The sequence below is a fragment of the Plectropomus leopardus genome, chromosome 4 (genome assembly GCF_008729295.1).
Source record: "Plectropomus leopardus isolate mb chromosome 4, YSFRI_Pleo_2.0, whole genome shotgun sequence".
NCBI lineage: Eukaryota > Metazoa > Chordata > Actinopteri > Perciformes > Serranidae > Plectropomus > Plectropomus leopardus.
Genome location: NC_056466.1, coordinates 30,794,845 through 30,816,261, shown reverse-complemented (window position 1 = coordinate 30,816,261; position 21,417 = coordinate 30,794,845). Strand labels below are relative to the sequence as shown.

The following is a 21,417-nucleotide window of genomic DNA, read 5'->3' as shown; positions in this document are numbered from 1 at the left end:
CACAAAAAATCAAAGACATTTTACACAGAGGAGTCTGAATTTCTTCCTGTCAGAAAAACATCTCTTATGTAAAATCAACACATGAGCAATATACAAACACAAAATGCTGTGTATAGTGGGGTTGGCCGATATTACCGTATGTACTGTTTGATGGCAGAGATGTGTCCACTGGCAATATCGTTTGAGCACTGTAAGTTTCTGCAAACCACAAATATGTTACATGTGCACATTTCAATTGTTAATGTTTCTTAAGTGACGTAGCTTACTTTGCTACCAGGAGGAACAGAGGATGGAGCCACTAAAAGCATGTATTATGGGCCAAAATATGAACTTTTCCTAAAAGAAGCAAAATGTTTTTCTTCCTAAACCTAATCACACTTTAACCACGGCATTGTGGAAACATGAAGTTTTCATGAAACAGTGACAGAATAACTTGCACTTGGGCTTGCAGAAACTAACACTGACAACTTTTTTCTGGAGACTGGCTTGGTAGAATATTACTGTAACATATATATTTACGCAATCAGGCAGCTGTTAAGCAAGTCATATGCTCCTGGTTCTGTTTAGCTGAGATTCATGCGGACAAACTACCAACTAATCATATGTTTGTCTACATATGTGTCTCTCTTCACCGTCTAAGCAGTGATTCAATAGCATTATTTTGCTCTGCTTCCATTCACGTCCACTCATGTCATCTCACATGTACAGAATGTGTGTGTTAGTGTAATTGCACACAGGAGGGATGATATTTGATGCACTGTGAAGTTCGGGATTATACTTTGTTTCTGGTTTGTATTATAAAACATAGATCTGAGGCGGCTGGTTCACTAATGCCTGCTGTCAGCGTTGCCTCTTACTATGATATTACATCATATTCTTAGATCTTTAGCAGCCTGAGCTGGTTTACGTTATTAAAAGATCTGTAAAAGAAAAAAGGAGGAGGAAAGAAAAAAAACTGTGAAATCTAAGAAACATATTTCTGCCAAAATAAGAGCATATTGGAGAAAAGCATCCCTCTGTTACATTGCATTCAGGTAAAGTCAACAAAAAATACATTTGTTCCTGTCAAGCTATACCTCCACAAGCACTCCTACAATTCAACAACTGGGACATGCCCGTTTGCAGCCACAGCCTTCAACACTTGGTCACTGTGTAGCTTCACCAGAGCAAATGGAGGTTAAGTGCCTTGCTTGAGGGCATTTCAACAGGATTCTTGACAGTTGCAGGGTCCAACTAAGTTTGGAGGACGGGAAGGAACAAAAAAAAAAGTACTCACGGATGTTGTCAGTGGTCTCCTGCACAGTGTCAGTCTTGAGAAGGTTGTCAGCTAACATAAAAGCCCCAGTCTCCACCGTGTCGAGGAGCAGCGTGGCCGAGTGCAGCTGCTCGCTGGTGGGCAGCTCTCTCCACGCCGCCTGGGCTCGTGGCTGCAGTAGATTATTCACCGTTTCCACCATAGCCTGGGGCAGCAGCAGAGACACAGAGGTCACACAGAGGAAGCTAATGCTAACACTTCATCCCTTTCAGTCAATGTGAAAATGAATGCAAATCCATTCATGGTGCAAATAACATCGCTACTCCATAACGACTGGTGCTAGCAGTCAGCGGGATGCAACAGTGAGAATGCAGTGGCTTTTCATTTATCAAGTTGATAAATCATGACAACAAAATGTTAGCGATGCAAATGTAGCATTCCCATGCAGACATAACAAAGGTAAAAACACAAAAGCTGCTAAATTAAAAGTACATTTCCAGAGTCAACACTTTTAATATTCATCACCATCTTTTTTTTTTATTTCCCAAAAAATTTTCCTTCAAAATAGAACGCTGTGATAGAAAATCCATCACAGATGTTCTGAAAATCAAGCTAAGCTAATTAGCTGATTGCAATCACCATGCGTCTACACCCCCAAAACCTGGTTCATTTCTCCTTTTTTTTTTTTTTTAAGCAACAGTCTTATCTTTAAGTTGGAAAACTTGTGCTTGAGGGGTCTGAGAAGAAATTAGCGTTTTATCAGATAATGTCTGCTGGGTCATATCCAGCCGCGCAGAGCCGTTATGAATCCAAAAATATTACCAAACGGAGGAGAAGTTGGCTCGCGTAGATGAATCGCTCTCTGTGAAACAATACTTATTTTGTCTCCAGCTCACATTCCTTTATGCTCTTAAGAATTCACCTCCTCATTTTCAGACTTGAACACCACACACACACACACACACACACACACACACACACACACACACACATCTTGAAAGACCCGGGGAGAGATAAAGAAACCGAGAGAGAAGGCAGCCGATGGAGAGGGAGAGGAGGGGGAGAAGAAGAAGAAGGGAAGGGGAGAGCCATGGGAGAGCGATAAAACAGTCCAGTGAGTCCATGGTGACAGGCGTCCGCTGGGAACAAGGGAGGCGGAAAAGCGAATACAGGTGCTATCAAACACACACATCTCACACTCCCGCCTGTCTCTTTATTTTCTCTTTCTCCGACTGTAAACCACCCCTTTTCCGCAAATGCACTCCCATCCCTCACTTATCTCTCGCTCTCTCAATGCTTCTCCCTCTTGAGGAGGGCTGGATGGGAAGGTGGGGGAAAAAAAAAAGAGAGCGAGTGCCATTATACAAGCAAAGAGGGTGTCCAGCAGGGAATTGCAAGGGCAGGGAGGAAGAGTGAGAGACATCAGTTTATTGGCATTCGCACATCAACCATTTGACTCTCTCCCTGCCCCCTTTCAGTCAGGGTTAGGGAGAAGCGAAAGACCAGGAGGGAAGACAGCAACAGCAAGAAGTAAAAGGGGTGTTTTGTGTGTGTGTGTGTGTGTGTGTGTGTGTGTATGTGTGGGTGGAAAAAAGCGTCCTAGAAAGATAAACACTGTAGATGATGACTCATGTGGCGGCATGTGCTACAAAACGTGCAGCCGTCCTCTGGAATTAGAGCTAATCTACCTGTTTATTTTTGGGGGGGGGGGGGGATGATATCCAACATGTAGATACAGTATGCTTAGCCAACAAGCTAATATGATAATATTATGTCCTCTTTTAGCGCTAGCAGCTAATTAGCTGGGATGCATATCGGATGAGTTTGGGAGGGCTACATGTAAACAAAAACTAATTAATCCACTGCTTCAGCAAACAACCAGAATAAGCAGGAGTGGATATGAAGCACACACATGCATACACATGCACCAGCAAGTCTGCTCCTGCCTCCTCATTGGCTGTGACGGACAACTACACGCTTCAACACTCCTTTGTTTGAAAATTCCTGGTTTATTTCAACTCTCAGGTTGTGTTTTTTGTAGTTTTGCCCATCCATAATGATCAAGTAATTATTTGACCTTTTTTTAAAGCAAAAATAGCAAATATTGTCTGGTTCCGGCTTCTGAAATTTTGATTTTCTTTCCTTCTTTTTCTAATATTCTCTGACATTCTATTGACAAAATGATGAATTGGCTAATCTGGAACATAATAAACATGACAGATAACAGGCATAATCATTAGCTGCAGCTCTACAATTGATAGAACATTGACAACACTATTATAATGGTTAAGGCTTGATTTTTTTTTAAACACTGGGAAGGAGGCTGTGAGCAACTTAAGAAGAAATGACCCAAAACTTTGCAAGAAGTTCATTTTTAAAAAATCACAACGAAATCACCTGAAAAACAGCCCAAAAGGGGGGAAAAAAAAGGAAAGTCAAAAACAAACAAGTAAATGACCTGAAAAAATGCTTAAAAATGATTATAATTCTGTAATTTTTTTTACTACTTTTTAAAACTAAATTTATAATTACATATTTTTTTCCAGGTCAGTTTCTTGTTTGTTTTTGACTGTTTCATGCTGCTAGCTAGGTAGCATCTCTTGTGTGGGGCAGTTTGTATTTTTCAGTATCAGCTGTTTTTTTGTGTGTGTGTTTTTTTTAATGTATTGCATAGTCAAAAAGGCATGTTATATGACATCATTAACTCACTACAGATTACAGTTGTAACATAACTGAGCAAACTACAAGACAAATAAATAATAATAAAAGACAAACAAAAATAAAAGCAAAGTGCAAGTGGTCAGTTAGGAATTGAGGTGCACCAATATTCATTGAGACATATGACCTTTCCAATTTTATATTGTAAATATATATTTATATTGACACAGTTTTGTATAAAATTAGGCCTATCTCATTTAGTAATGCAGGAAATATCGGGCTAGTTTTTAAATATCAATATTTTGTGAATCAAATACTCATTCTAAATAATTTTGTTCACTTGTGACCATACCCTTATGTGTACAGATTAGCATTATTTTATTTCATCACAGGCAAAAGAGGAAAAGGTGCATATAGGCCTACTTTAACCCTTTAACACCTGGGCCAACATCAGTTCGCCTGTGCTGCGTTCAATATATTTCACATGCATTTAAACCTCTTTGACACCTGAGAAAGCAGGTATGATTTCTCTTGAAAACACAGGAAAAACATTATGAGCATCTTTGTAAGAAATGCCCTGCAAATGGCAAAACAAAATTGTAAAACATGACAAGGAAATGATCTGCAATGCCAATAAGATAGGTGGAGTATTAAATATTACTAAAGAAATAAGAAAATAGACTTAGAAAAAATAGATTTAAATAAATGTGTAATTGCATAATTAAAATTATATATATATATATATATCACTTTTTTCAGCTAATTTTCCTGTTTCTGAATTTTATTATCCTTTTATTCTGTAGTTGTTCATTGCCTTCTTCCCATGTACATCAAGTAAACTTTTTTCAGGTCTTAAGGGGTTAATTAATCGCTGGTTAAACCATGGATGTATAATAGAGAAGTTGGGTTAAACCATGGGTTAAACGCACCACCCAGCGCAATGCGCCTGCGCGCTGACGTAACTAGTATGCACCCTCAACAGGTGCGTGCAGAGCTCGCGGAGCATTGTGCTGAGTATAGCCCAGTTAGCTAGCATGTTAATGCTAAATTTGATGCAATGGATCATTCAGTGGCCACATGTTACGGTGCGCGAGGATTTGTGCGTTTTTATTTTTCTTTTTCTTATCTCGGTCATGGTAACTACAGAAACATTTTCAGCTCAACATGTTTGAAAACTTTGAGGAGCTGCGTGGGAAACAGAGGCTGAGTGGACGGTTTACCTTCTATTTAGGAGCATGAAGGAATTAAGGAGCAGAGAAGATGAACGTGGAGGACGTTACCGTGCACACGACGCTCAAAATGAAGTTTGGACAGGTGAGTCTGCCACAACAACCACACACTTATCATGATGACTGGATTTCTCCGTGAGTGAATGTCACCTAGGGATGTGTCCGCGTGCACTACGCATTGTGCAAAATCGGTTCTGATCTTATTTGCTTTTTTTGTTATTGTTGCTTCCTGTGTGTTTGTGGCTGCAGCTGCTGTTAGAGTTTATATTGTATAAAGCTTACATCGTGTGGTCTGTTTTGGCAATGATTTTATTCTGCTGTTGATTCCATAAGAAATGTCAGGTTATTTATAATTTCTGTCGCCTAGTGGGGCTTGTTGCATCGACAGCAGTGTCTGGAGGTTTTTTATAGTCAGTATTTTCAGTTTAATTATCTGAATTTTGTCTCTTTTCTGGCTGTGTAATTGATAATCAGTTGTATGCACATGCTGCAGAGTCATTTATAGAATGTGGCTATTGTCGGTTTGGACAGACTAGTTATCAGAAGACAGTGTTTGTCTTGTATGTTTGCATGCCACCTAAATTTGTCATATTTGTATGTTTGATCATATCAATGTTTCTAAAGTGACTTGAGCTGTCATTTGGAGGGAGGTGCAGGGGGCAGTGGATATCAGGGGTGGGAGTCACCAAAGGCCCCACGATACGATATTATCATGATACTTAAGGCACCAGACAATGTTATTGCTGTTTTAAGCATGGTGCAATATGCTGAGTATTACGATAACATATATTGCAATATATTGCAATTTATTACCTTATATCTTCCAAGGAAAACTTTGTCAACATCTGACAAACATAAAAAATACACTCTCACTAGACCTGTGTATTGAAATATGCATTTTCATGGCTGAGTACAAAATAATATTATCCTGCTGGAATTGTGTAATACACTGATGCACAATATCTGTTTATTTACTGCTGTTTCAATTTAAGTTTATATGCAAGAGTTGTTGGGTAGATTGTTTTAATAGTTTTTATTTATTCCCTTTGTACTACTGAAAGGAGTTGCATTGAAACTTTGTTGCACAGCTGTTAATTGACAATAAAGGCATTCTATTCTATATTAAATTTTTTATCATGTTAATCTCAATTTAGTAATTCTTATTCCAACAAATTGAATCAAATGGACTGAAAAAGCTGTTGATTTTATTATTATAGTAAGCTACAAAAAGATTAAGATGTTCTTTTAGAATAAAAAATTTAGATGATAAAAAAAGATAGTGTCCATGTAGTGATCTCATATTGACAAGCAAAAATATCACAAACCAGTTGTGATTTAGCGAGTAATAGCTGGGTTTCTAGTGGTTTTCAGGCACCAAATAGACGTGTTTGTAGCGATCCGTCACTGTTTTTTCAGCTGCTTGTTTGGCACCAAACATGGGTGTATTGTTGTGACCGGTCCCTGTATTTCCAGTGGCTGTTTAGGCATGACAAGCACTTGTTTTTGTGATGAGTAATGTGGGTGTTTCATAGCGACCTGTAGCTGTGTTTCCAGCAGTTATAATGCGACAAAAAGCAGCACATAAATGGCTTTTCCTTCATTGTGCCGACAAAACTGTTTTTTTAAGCCCAAATGAGATCTTTTCATAACCAAGTGGTTTTTATGCCTAAACACGTTGACCACAGCATCTGCAACATAACATCATAAAAATGTTGAATATGTGTGGTCTACAGGAATCATACAATCTATACTTTTTTCTGCTGATTGAGCTGGTTTGGACATAAGCACTCTGTGGACTGTATAAGCTGAAGAGTTAAAGGCACATTATTTTGTGGCCTAGATATGGTTTTGATTTAATAGGCCTATCGTATAACATTATCATCACATACATTTTTTTCTTTACCCTCCCTCCACTCCTTTCCCTTTTAAAAATGTAAGGCAGTGATGTTTGCTCCAAGTACATTGTAACTGACCTACTTTTTATGTTAGTACAAAATACACATTTTCTTTAAAGTAACAGTGCTTTCACTTACCTCCTAACCCCAAAACAATAATCCCACAATGCATGGGAAAACTGTGTGCACTCTTTCAGTACAGTAAGTCAAAGTTGAACCAGGAAATCAGTGTGTGAAGTATGATGGATGTCTGGTATCAAGCGGGCACTAATTTCACAAGTTGCCTTTGCAATCTCCTCCAAATGGCTTTGTCTAATCTTACGGATTCAAACCCCGTATGATTGTCCCACTGCTTGTGTTTCTTTGCCCTGTTGGCCACAGTGTTGTTGCGTTCCCAGATCTCCGCAATTAACTCGATGAGTACAATTATCACTGATAGGAATCATGGCCAACAATGACAAAAATAGGACCCAAGTTGTGTGAAACCAGAATTTCCTGCTTGTACTGAGGTAATAATGCTTTTCTCTGCGGATGCTAATGCTGCGTGCGCACGAACGAGTCCATGTGCTGTGGCGTATACATGCCATACAGTGCATCAATGCACAGGTATCTGTGTTTTCATTGTGTATAGGATGCATGTGTGCTGGCATTATAAATGTGTGTGTGTTTGAGGGTGTGCATGGGGCTGGGAGAAGCATTGCAGTGCATCATTCTGCTCCACTTGCTGTACAGTAGCAGTACAAGCAACAGAGAGAGAGAGAGAGAGACGGCGAGAGGAGAGGATGCTCTGTAGGCACGACAGATATGACAGCAGTGGCTCTCCATTCGCTCACGCTGGTGGTGCTGCTCCCGAGCGCTCACTTTGATGTGTTTCAGATAACCCCCCCTTTTCTACTCTCATTAAACTTTTCATTGCTTTTTATTGAACTTTTGATTATCTTGCATTTTCAATTTCATATAATTTTTTCATTGAAATTTAATTCGCCGGCGCCTGAGATTGGATCTGCAGAGGAGAAAGATAGGTAAGGAGAAGAAGGGGTGTGATTTCCTTGAGGTCTGGACATCTCCACATCACAAGATGAAATATGTGTGTGTGTGTGTTTGTATGTGGGTGTGCCTGTAAGCTCTGGTGCCGTCAGTGACATTTCTATCCGCACAAGTATGAGGACTTGAGGGCTAAAATGGAGACAGGTTTTTTTTAGAGGTCTTCAAAGAGGGAAGAGACTCTGCAGAGACAGATAAGGGTGTCGTTTGCGCGTGTGTGACAGGGTAGGCATGTGTGCACGCACGTCCACAGCACACACACAATCACACACGCACACACATGCACGCGCGCCAGTAAATGGGGCAGAAGTGAAATGCTTTGAAGCGTTGGGGTAATCCAGCGTAAACAGCAGCGGCAAGACAGACTAGAGCTGGGCTGTTCTACTACTCCCAGCTACACATGGGGTGGACATGCACAAGCACGTGCACGGATGTGCTGTACAGTATGTGCACGCACATTAGGACACACTTTGTAAAAAAAAAAAAAAACGACGAGTTGGGATGTTAGAAGTATGGAAAAAGGGGGAGAGAGCAGAGGAAAGAATGGATTTCCCCCCCTCCCCGTCTTTTAGTCGCTTGGCTGAGCTCTGAGAAAGTGCATGTTTTGAAAATGTTTTCATCAGAGGAGCAGGCTTATCTGTCAGTTGTTGTTGGGAGTTTGTCTTCCCTGACAGGATGAGTTTGCAGCTAAATCAGGCTTTAAATTCACAGCATGCCATGTTCTGACCCGCCATCCATAAATAGAGGGCAAATTAGACATTGTCATTGAGCATCACTGTCTCCTCACTGCCCCCTTTATTGTTTCTCTGGCATTTCTCTTTCTGTGACTCTTTTTCTGTTTAATTCCCCCTCTGCTCTCTCTTTTTCCTCCGTCTACCTTGCAGGCTCTACCTCCCTCCATCAATCCACCCTACAGCATGAAAGCCTCTCCACACCACCAACTTCATCATGAATAAATTGCCAATTTAGTATACATGAAACGAGTCCCCAGTTCCCCAAACGAAGGGAGAGAGGAGGAGAGATGAAGTGTGAGGGAGAGGGAGAGAGAGAGAGAGAGAGAGAGAGAGAGAGAGAGGGAAAGAGAGAATTCAATTATTTTTTGTCTCTATTAAGAACCCAAACCTCCTGCCCACTCTCCTCACTTGGCAATTAGTGCTGTAGATAATTAACGAGGAGAGGGCAGCGCCACACCACATCCCCTAATCACGCACATTTCTATCTGGCAGAGTAAGGGACTGTTGGTATAATTTTGTTTCACATTACTAAGGCTAATTATATAATCGATCACTCCCAGCCCCATGCCGTACCCAAGGTGTGCGGCAGTTTTGATTTTGAACCCATTGCTAGTTGTCTGCAAGCCCCCTCGGAAAAAAAAAAAATTGTCGGATTAAGGAGACAGGCATCAAAATATGCCGCCTGTTTCGATGCGACGGCATGAGATCATTGTCGGAGAAATATATTTGTGGCGTGCATGCATGTGTGAGTGTGCGCGTCAGCTTGCATATAAGCCATGTTCTGTGATGTGACATTGCTGACTGGTGCTGACGTTAAGACTTTTCAGGGGAGAGAAGGGGGGGAAAAAGCCTGCATCAGGAGAAAAAGAGCTAGACCATCAAGGGTGTGTGTGTGTGTGAGGATGCGGAGAGCGAAAGAGACTCTGCAGTCTATCCACAGCACATGGACAGGGAAGGTGGGGTCTCTTTTTTTTTTTGATGTTCTGAATTCAGCTGACCAACATGCCTAAACGATGTTGAGAGTTTGGTGGCGTGAGCCTGTGGCGTCAACACGAACAAACATCAATACAAAAGCAAGGCCAACAAGGACTGAAAAATAAATTAACACTGAGGCACAACACACAAGCTGGTATTATTTTGAAGGCACCGAGGCCGTGACCAGGCAATATGCAAGCGAATATCCATCATACTCAGTTCTTTCTCTCTGATACAGCAGCAGAGAGGACATTTCATTGAATGGAGATGGATAGCGAGTCGTTTGGTTCCAGGCAAGCGTGTTTACAATTCTGCAGACAGAACTGCAAAATAGATGAGCTATTATTGATATTGATCATGGCCTCTTATCAGTGCCATTGATTTAGAATGCAAAAAAAAAAGAAAAAAAAGTGAAATTAAAAACAAAAGAATGCCAGCGAACCCTTTGAGGAGACTAAAACTTTTGTTAGCCAGTGGATAGTTTACAAGTGTTGCTGGATCAGAATAAAGATGCCCTCCTCAAAGGGTTACAAATCATGAAACAACCGCTGCAGCATAGAATTAGAATTCTACGTCGAGCGTTGCGACTTGTGATCACACGCAGGTTTGCAAAGCGGATTACATGCTGTGTGTGAAGAAAAAAACCCAAAAAAAAACGTGGAACTACGATGTAAAGAAGTCATCTACCAGGAAGCGGAAATACCTGTGTGAAAAACCTGCAGGACCTTTCTCTCTTCTGAAGCTGCAAATTCAAACAATTCAGCTGTTAGCGAGATAACACCTCTCAGCCACACACACACACACACACACACACACACACACGCACATACACACATACACACATACACACATACACAAAGGCAGTCACACCCACCTCATTAACACTGTACAAAAAGACTTTGGTATATATTGTTATTCCCCTCACTCACCCCCTATTTCCATTAATTCCCCCCATAACCATCTTTCTAACATTCCTTTCCCTTTTTGTTCTTTCAGATCGTTTTCATAATTTTCTGCTCCTCCATTGCTTTTTTCCACTCATTCTCCGCATCTACCGTCAAGTTAATTGATGACATTAATTACTTCGCCACTCGTGCGTGATTGGTCATATTCGATTTCCTAACAAAAATTAGCATAATAAGCTGGCATATTACTCAATTAGGTATCTATAATTGTGCCATTATTGAAAACAAGAGGAATGCATTTCCTCTTCTATGGAGGACCTTTTTTCTACAAATTCAACCTTTTAACAGGCCATTTGGTCAACAGCAAAACACAGATTAATTGATTCCACTTACAGTCGCTCTGGTATGTATTCATGTCACACGTGTTACTGAATTACTTAGTGGGAGCATGAAATGTTAAGAGTGTGACAGTGAGACAAAAAAGGCAGACATATTGGCTCAGTCCCAATACAACCCTATAATTTACACACACTACCAATTGGCTCTCATGGTAGGTGTAGGGCGAAGTGTTGGCTCCCTGAATGAAGGGTTTTTTTTAAAGGCTCACACCAAACAGATTGTGTTTAGAAAAATTATAGATTGCAACAAATTGCAAGAAAAAATACCCACAAATGTTTTTTCTTTGTAAATAAAGATTTAAAAATCACAGTAATGATCATATTATCTGTCATTTATATGGAAACAAAACAAAAACTAACAAACGCTAGGAGGCTAGTATGCTCATGTTCGCAGCTAATTAGCTAGCTAGCTTATGTTACATAGTTATTGCTGGTTTTTGCATCAGAGTCCCAAACTTTAAGATATTTTTTTGTCACATTCCCAGCCTTTGATAACATATAATTCTGAAAAAAGTCCAGCAGCAAAATTGCAACACTTGTCAGCGTTCCTTTAATCTTAGTAGAGATTGACAGGGTAGAGGCACGGATTGTAGGGTTGCCACCTTTAGGGTGGAAAAATAACGGACACCTTGCGGCCATGTGCCGGAGGGACACAGATCAACAGGGGGGGTCTGGGGGCCCTCCCCCACAAGATTATTGTGTGTCAGAAACGGCATTTCCTGCATTTTGACAATTTTTTATGCATTTTTATGCAACGTCCCGGAACATTTTATGTTAAAATACAGGACAGTTCCGTATTATACGGGACGGGTTGCAACCCTAACGGATTACTAACATTAGCCCAAAGAGCTCAGCAAGTGACCTGGTAATGAAGTATTGTTCTTATTTGATGACTTGTTTGACAAGTTGACAATTGACAATTGATAGCTCAAAACTTAAAGGGGAACTAAGATAATTTTCAATATTCATATAGGTTGTTCCTTTAGTCCTAGACAGTCCAAAAATACAAGTTAACATCAACAACTCTCTTACAAATCCAAAAACTAGAGAGCTAAAGCTCAAATTTGTGATGTCATAGGAAGCCTATAAAGTCTGGAGCTGCTCCATAGACACTGAATGGTGAAAGGTGTTCTAGATGACACTGAGAGCACTCAGAGGAATTTTCAGAGGATTTGGGAACCGTTTCAGAACTTAGAGCACTACCACAAAATAAAGCTCATTTGGGTATAAAGGGGTAAACACACTTTTAAATGTGGGGCAGGGGTAAAAATAAGAAATGGGCCATCGTGAACAAAGTGAACCCAGTGACTCAGAGAGCTAAAGCTAAAAAAGGAAAAGCCAGTGACTGTATAAGGAGTGGCAGCAGCTGTCAATCCGGCTGCTAAACTCCGCCTATCACTGTTGACCTCGGCAGAGACGATCAAGAAACAGTCCTTCATTCAGTCAGTCAGTCAATTAGCCGGCCAGTCAGCCATTCCCCAATGATTTAAATCACTTTAATTGAATGCCTACATGAACAAAGTAGAGGACTAAATTCTTTCCTTGTCTACCGGAGTAGTAAAACAGATCCTTCGCATATTCAGGATCGAGTTTCCATTAATGTAATCCAGAACTAAGCACTCAAGCCCGCTTGTCGACAGCATCTTCATAGCTGTAGCTCAAAGGCTGAAGTTCATTAAACAATGAGCAATGACGTAAAGTGTGTCCCAAGCCTGTTTTCATCTCAAGCACTGTATGTTTTAATGAGAAGAACTCCCAGGGCGAGACAAGGTTTTTATTAAATTTCAGTCCTGATCTGAAAGAGTTGAGGAACCCTGCCAGATACTAAAAGCAGTTATCTATCACCCATAATGTTGAGCAAAACTTGTTACGAAGACCCTCAGAAGAGGATAAAATAATGTCTACAAGCAGCTATTTATCATCAGGAAATCTAAAGTGTTGTGTACGGTTCTTCATCAAACTCTGCATACAGAGACTTTTCTAACCCCTGAAGAATGAGTGAATGGAAACCACTGATGCTATTCATCCATATGTTAACTTGAGCTTCTCTATCTGCTCTCTTTTCTCTCCCTCAACCCTCTTTCACTTAATTTTCTCTCATTTACCTGGCATCCTTCCCCCATAGCAGTGCCTGCGAGAAAATCATTCATCTCACTCAATCACTCACAATAGATTGACCTCTAGACTCAAGGGGGTTTCTTGAGGCAGTACCTTGGTAAGGCTGCGAGCCGCACTGTCCTTGCCCCCGGGGGTGAGGTTCCTGAGCTGGACGTCCAGCAGTTCGACCAGTTGGGCCATGGCCCTCACCGTGGATGGCACATCGCCAGGACGCAGAAGCCCTTTGGTCTGCTCTGCCAGCTCCCTGGCCACGATTGCTGCTGTCTCGCCCGAACGGAGCTGAGAGCCAAACAGGGTGACGGGGGCGGAGAGTGGAATAAAGTCAAAGAATGAGAAAGGCGGATGGAAGTAAGAAAAAAGTCAGATGAGGTGAAAAGTGAAGGGGAAGTTAGTAAGAAAGTTAGTGAGATTGTGAAGACGAGGACAATGGGGGTGGGGGGGAGTACAGCGAAAGACAGATGGAAAAATGAAAGGACAAGAGATGAAGGGCAGAGAGGTAAAGGACAGATGGAGTGAGAGAAATGCATGTGGAGGAATGGGCAAGACAAGAACAAGGATGGGATGGGCGGAGCGTACAGAGGACAAGAGTGATTAGGTTATTTGAAGGGGCTAGAGGAAGTCGGCATTGTATTTTTAGCAGCACCTTATAACTGATATGTAAAAAGAGCCATTTAAGAATACTTTACAGACACAATTCCTACTTTAGCACCTCTGCTGCAATGCTGACTTCACAGGGACCATTTTTTCCTTGTTTTGTCATATAAAGAAAACCCTTAAAGCCTTGTGGCTCGTGTGAGAACAGACACAAAGCCATAAATTGAAAATTGTGAGAAGTCATAACTGGGGCAGCAATTTCCAAAATAAAAGTATTTTGAAGAAGCAAACAATGTTTTTCATGCAAAAGCAGAGCCAGCCCTACACATTAAGCTTTTTAAGCAGCTAAGTGCACCATGGTCCCTTGGGCCCCTTAGACAATGTTAGGGGTGGGAATCACAAGAGACTCCACAATACAATATTACTGTGATTTTAAACATGTTACAATATGATGAGTATTATATGAGATATTGTGAATATTATTTTTTTATATTGCACCAAAATGTATCTTATGTATGGAAAACACAGTTGATTATATTACCATAGTAGGCTACCAAAACTTAAATTTCTGTAAAATAAGCTTGGCGTCCATGTATGACATGGTATTTCCAAACAAATCATCGCAATGCTATGCTGTATCTTCCCACCCCAAAAGACAATAACTTTTGTTTTGGGAGGGGGTGGGGCAGGTGTATTTTAGTATTATTACAATTCTTGTTATCTTATTTATTTACTGTGCTTGCCCAAAGACAGGTAAAACAGACAATTAAAGTAGGCTAAATAAGTAATTTCCTGTCACCTACAAAAACACACTCTCAGGATTCTGTGTTTTTTAAAAAAATCCACATTTAGTGGTTTTATTAGTTAGAATAAGTTAAACAAAATTGATGTCACAATGAGGGAGGGCCCCTAACCAAATCCTGCTCAGGGCCCCAAAAAGTCTAGGTCCAGCCCTGCACAAAAACAATGCATTCTATTTAAATTAGCCTATCCCGACGCATGTTAGCGTATTACGATGATAGCACACACTGATAGCAGTGTGAGTGACCCTATTGGACATTTCCATTCCCCTCCAGCTGTCTAAGATCTTAAACACGAGTTAGGGTTAACAGATGAAGATGGATACATGGCCACAATCTTCCCCTTAGGACAGCGTGTCTTCATGTGCGTGAAATTGCTCCAGGACTACATCCATAACCCACACCCTTATACCCTCAAACTAGAGCTCGGTAGGAGCTACGAGGGCCAAGCAGCAGTGGTCGGACTTACTTTCTGCATGATGTGGTTGACCCAGGGCGACGTGCAGTTGCTGAGGTCAGGGCCTTGGGGATCCCAGTAGCCCAAATGGGCCACGCACACGTATGTGGCAACGCCTGCAAGACAAATAAAACAAACAGGGTAAGACAGTGCTGACATTCACCAGGAGACACGAAGACTGTTGAGGTGCCTGAGGTTTACCAAACTGTTTGTGTGTTCAGTGTGTGTATGTGTGCACAGATGGAAGGAGGTGAAGAATCATGTTATGCAAGTTAATTGATTGAAATTGGAGAATCTGTCCGCAGGAAGTGTGTGTGGGTTGTGAGGATTTATACTTCTACTCCACTACATTTTCAGAGCGAATTGTATATATTGTACCATCCCTCAGTGAGCGGGCAGTGAGACGTTACTCAGTTGTCTTGTTGCCGCTTTATTTTGCCTTGAACACAGGTTACTGTAGGCTGTAACCAACGCCAACACAAACCAGTAGCCTCCTGCTCCTAACTCTGCATCAGCCACTGACTTAGCTTTCCACAAGGGGTCCAGAGATTATCAGCCCGGCCAATTATTGGGGCCGATATTTGGCATTTTGCCAATTATCTGTATCAGCATTTTATTTTAGTGATCGCCGATAAAACTGATGAATTAAAAAGTGCAAAGAAAATGTCAGCCAGGGGAGGAACTTTTACTTTGTAAAACCCTAGGAAGCTATTTGTATTTATTCATTTTTATTTAAATTTTCACTTGACTTTATATGCTGTATATGATGTTGAGTGTTTCAGTTTTGAGTATTTAAACAAAGTTTTATTCTAAATATTGACAGAAAGATTTTCATTTTATTGAAAATGCATATTGGCTCCAAATATTTGTTATCAGTCTCATTGAGTACTAATAGTCTGTATCAACGTGAAAAACCAGTATTGGTCGACCCCTACTTCACCCCTACTTCCCCATCCAAGACTAACAGCCCAATCCTTCTCCAAGGAGCTCCCAGCCAGGTGTGCTAACTTCTGCAGTTTACTCTCATAGGTAGCTGACAGGATAGACAGGCTCCACAGCGTCAAAGCTGACAACACATACTTACTGCACTGACCCCTGAACATCTCAGTGCTTCATTAACAGTCATCTTATCTGAGCTACTGTCTCTGAACCATAACAGATCTAACAGTGGCAGAGCTGGCAACAGAAACAAAATGGTGTTAAACACACTATGTTGCAATATTGTAATGTATATATTTTACTTTTTTGACAGCCCCTATTTCCTGTCAGACCCATAACATCATACTGCTTTCCTTTCTGTCAAAATCAATGATTGATCAAGCATTATCCATGGCTGTAGAAAAGTTTATTTCTCACTGTCAGATTTTCCAACCTGTTGTCATTCCCAGGTTGTCAAATACCCAGTGAGCTTCAGGCAACAAAACTACTTTGTAAGGTTTAAAAAACCCCATCATGTTTTGGGTTGAAATTAATTTGAAATGTTACATTTGTAACTTAACATTAATGTAACATGGCATCATACGTGATATGTAACTTACCATCAAAGCAACATTAACTTTTGTTTTAACCAGGGACAAAAACAGTGGTCTCCTGGGTGAAAGTCTTGTTTTGTTTGACCTTTCCACCCTACACAGACTTTCTTGCTGTTTTCACTGTCAGTTGCTCTTGGTGTCAAGTATTGCCATGGATTAGTTTAAATATTCATCAGCTGACAACCTGTGGTTTCTCATGAGATGCTAAAGGATGGCATCCGTGTTAGTATCACATAGCAAAGTGTGACAAATCACAGTTTTTGTTGACCTGGAAATGAGAATGGACTTAGATTGTCCCTCTATGCACTGGTGCTTTACATCTCCCGATCACACATGATCACATGTATTTTTGTGTTTGTTTTGCATGTAAATCATTTAGCTATTTATTTTTCATTGTAAATATTTTTAATTGACAAGTCAAGTCAAAGTATTTATGGCACAAATTTTAACATGTTAACAAGTGCTTTGCAGAAAAGTTCAAAATTAAACTAATGAAATTGTACTATCTGCAGTATACTTTGGTAAACAATCATTGCTTTCAAATGTGTTTCTAAAAATATCACATACAAACACACACACAGCTCATAAATTGTGATGCACTTTTTAAATTACGAGCCAGCAGCAGCAATGTCTCCTAGACATTACTATTATATTCAACTAATCTGAAACAGCAAATGCACTACCGAGGGAGACGTAATGCCGTGATGGGAAATGTAATGTGTAATATATTTTCTGTTAACATAATGAGGAATTGTTGCTAATTAAGGCACCAAGGTGCAAAAATGTTGATACTGAACACTGCAAAATGTTAACTGACAACATACTTTATTTGTTGGCTCTCTTGTAGTACACTATCCACTCTAGGTTGCAATAGCATTGTTTTCAGCATTATTTTCTTCTTATTATTATCTATTTATCTATTTTATTAACTTTTAACTAAAACCATAATCAATCCCAAGTAACAATTTTAATCAATGTTAATCAATTCCCAAGTGTTTTTGTTGCCTAAACCTGACCACAGACAGGAGTCTGGACCCAAACTTGGGGTTCTGGTGCCACAGTCTTGTATCTTCCCTTTATTTAATTTGTGCATAAATATCTGTTTAACTATAATATGAGATCCTTTGTTACCAGCCAGGTGCCATTGTGTCAGATGGATGAGTTTGCTTTATGTCATCCAACATCAGAAGTGTTTTCTTCGTGAGTAAAAGCGAATGCCCGGTTCTGTTTCTTGGTTTTCTCTGGTCATGTAGCATTTGTTTAAAAGATATTTGCATGTTCATACTGCATAGATGACCTAGTCTTATGCGAGGACCCTTTTTATTTTGGGGAAACACTTCTTCAAGACTGGGATCTTAAAGGATGCTTTGTTCTGCTGGTGTTCCTTTTGGATTTTAATTTTGGTAGCTATGCTTTTACTGCAGTAAACAAAAAAAAAAAAAAATTGAAAATGTTTCCAACATTTGGCCAAGAGTTAGACTAAAACATAGCCTATTTCACTGGGCAGAGCTTGCACACACACTCTAAGCAACTGGTTCTGCCTTGTCAGTTTCTCTAAACATCGGTTATCCACCCACCCATGCAGCGTCCTTACCCAGAGTCCCTACAGGGCAAGGCTGCTTGGCTGTCTGGCCTTGCTGTGTTCGGGGCCATGATATGTCTGCCGTCACCCGCGGATTACAAAAGTCTTGAGGAGGCAGGGCAGGAGGCTGTGGAGCCGCTGGTGGGACCTGTACCGGTGGGGAGCGTCCTCCAGCTTTCTGGTTGGTGTCGGGAATCTGGTTGGTGTCGGACGACGAGCCACCGGCGGGTATCAGGATGGGCTGGCGGACAGTGGTGGTGGTTCGATAGCGTTGGCCAGGGGAGGTGGTGAGGAGAGGCCGTGGGGTGGTGTAATAGGGAGGGGAGCGAGTGGTAGTGGTGCGGCTAGTAGATGAAGAGGAGGAACCTCCACCACCGACTGGATTTCCCCCTCCTCGGTTTGGAGGCATCATAGGAGGTGGGCGGTAGTCTAAAGAGAAAGACAGAAGGTTTGAATTCACAAAAACACAGTGCCTTGATTAAATGAAAACTGGAATTAATGCCATGCAGTTGTTTGCCTCTGCAAACCTGTCAAATATCAGTTATAGTTTACATCCATGTCTGTGAAAATATGGATGCTTGACCCTCAACTATAAAATTCTAATCACTTCATTCTTGAGTCCAAGTGCTAAATTTAGGAAATTCATTTAAGACCTTTCTGAGATATTGCGTTCATGAGAATATGATAGACACAATGACTTTGAGCTTTGACCACCAAATTCTAATTGGTTCAGTTATGAGTCTAAGTAGGTATTTGCACCAAATTTTAAGAAATTCCCTTGAGGTGTTCATGAGTTACTGCATTTACAAGAATGCAACAGATGAGGTCACAGTGGCCTTGACCTTTGACCAACAAATTGTATTCAGCTTATACTTGATTGATATTGAATGTTTCTGCTAAATTTGGTAAAATTCCCGCAAAGTGTTCTTGGAAGTTGTGTCCATGAAATTGAGACAGATGCATGGTCATGGTAACCGTGCCCTATGGTCTTTAATATAATCAGTTCATCCTTGAGTCCCAGTGCACATTTGTGCTAATTTGAAGACATTCCCACAGAGTCTAAGTGAGATATCGCATCCATTAGAATGAGATAGAAAAAGGTAAAAAGAATGACCTTTACCTTTGGCGACAGAATTCAAATCAGCTCATCACTGAGCCCAAATGCACACTTGTGCTGACTTTGAGGAAAGATATCGTGTTCATGAGAATGGGATAGATGCAAGTTCACAGAGACCATGACCTTTGGTTTTTGACCACGACCTTTGTTTTTTGACCACTAAAATCAAATCAGTTCATCCTTAAGTTCAAGTGAGCCTTTGTGCTAAACTGAAAAAAAAAAAATCCTCAAGGTTCTCTTGAGATATCTAGTTCAAGACAATGGGACAGACCATGGAAAGACAGACAAACTGAAAACATTACGCCTCCAGCCATGGCTATTATCGGCGCAGAGGCATAAAAATGTGTGTGTGATTTGTGGCTCCCGACTGGACTGGACTCTGACTGGAGCCCAGATGTTTTTCTGAGCTTTTCATTCCTGGACAAGAGTTAAAAATGTGTTCCCAAGATGAAAAAAAAGAGGAACATCAGAGTTAAAAGAACTGTGATCAAGCAAACCGTCTGTGTCAGCACTAAGTGATGTGAGCAATGGGCCTACGAGCGTAAATAATATTACAGTGACCAACATGAACACATTTGCAGGCACTCATTTACACAGCACTAAGTAGCTGTGACAGGGAGTAGCTCATGTTTCTGATGACTACCCAATGTTAGTGTTTCATCCTTCGTCAATGTAGTCATGTGCCAGGTTTTTTTTCTTTTTACTTTATCAGTTACTCTCAAGTTGAGGACATGTTTTTAAACAACAATGTGTGTGCTGAAGTGGAATGTAAAAATGAAAAAACTCCTGAAAAGACCAACAATTGGTTTGCCCTGCAAATGCGCACAAGGTTACCAGTGTTTCCTGTGGGACTGGTTCACAGTAGTAGTTCTTGCTGCCTAACCTGGCAGAAAAAAACATTCTTTCAGAGTCATGCATGATTCATAACAGGATGACATCACGCAAGGATGGAAGGTCGCTTAAATGCATATGACACACTCTATTATTGTCAATATTTCATTGTATAAAGGCTCAATTATTCACACTGACCCTGTTCAGGGGACAGAAATAAAGAATGGATGGATGAGAGTAGAGAAGAGTAAAGCATGTGTTTGAAGTGTTACAGTGTCCTCTTGTGAACATACTACAGACCAGCGTGTCTCCGCTAACCTCCTGTGGCTTTCAACTGCACGTGGGACGAATCAATATTACAGATCGAAAGTTGGATAGGAGAGAAATAATTATTTACAGCTTTCACTCACTTTCTCTTTGAATTATTTTATCGCTCCCAAATTGCTTGGAAGTCATTATGTGTAATATTGCGTACAGGTGGGGACAATTTTCTAGAGCCGCATTTTCACTCGGAAATATTCTTGAACAAAGCAGGGAATAAGTAAACCCTTTTTATAACACAGCTGAGATTTCCTAAACGTATTTTTGAATAAACATCCAAATTATACACAAGAATAGTTTTGGTTTAATTACAGAAAACAAACACATCTTACGCATTATGTTTAAACCTTTCAAATTAATAGCTCCATCTTTATTTTTATGCTTTATGAACATACATTTGCACCAAGATACAACTACAACACAGTAATTATGCCAAATCAATGCAGCAAACTATAGTTTGCTTGCAGGCCTTTACAGCGGATAACAACAGTGCTTTGGCTTCGTCTTCCTATTAAAAACCCATAATATGAGGATAGCCTGAAGTGCACATAAAAAGCAGGCGCACAAACAAACAGAGAGGCACACAGACATTAACAAACAGACAACTCCCCTGGATCACAAAGCTACTCAAATATGAATTCTCACAGATCCACGTGATGCCACTTTTACATGAGAGATATATATTTCATAATCCTGGCTTCCGTGTTTAGTCATTGGTTGAAAGTATTTTTCCACACAGCGAGGAAAACAATCTAACAGTGCAACGCTCTGTGCAGGGAAAGCTCAAAACTGGCTGAGCTTGCCTAAAAAAGGTTTTCCTCACCATCTCCATGCCGACCAGCAACTCTGAATAAGATTTCTTTTCTTGCTGAGGAGTGTGCCTCACGCTACATGATTTCTGGGTGATGGAGTTTTTTTCCAGCTCTCAAAACATTCAGCTATCGCTTGCTGACAGTTGGGGTGGAAATGTGA

The 21,417-nt window shown here is 40.6% G+C and overlaps 1 protein-coding gene across 1 annotated transcript in view; it reads right to left on the bottom strand.

Moving 5' to 3' along the window:
- Positions 1 to 21,417, bottom strand: part of adgrl3.1 (adhesion G protein-coupled receptor L3.1) — a 177,674-nt gene that overhangs the window by 45,667 nt on the left and 110,590 nt on the right. Inside the window, 5 exon segments of the mRNA XM_042484864.1 lie at positions 1,277 to 1,460; positions 10,494 to 10,532; positions 13,305 to 13,490; positions 15,075 to 15,178; positions 18,189 to 18,605. Of these exon segments, the coding sequence (XP_042340798.1) occupies positions 1,277 to 1,460; positions 10,494 to 10,532; positions 13,305 to 13,490; positions 15,075 to 15,178; positions 18,189 to 18,605 (930 nt within the window).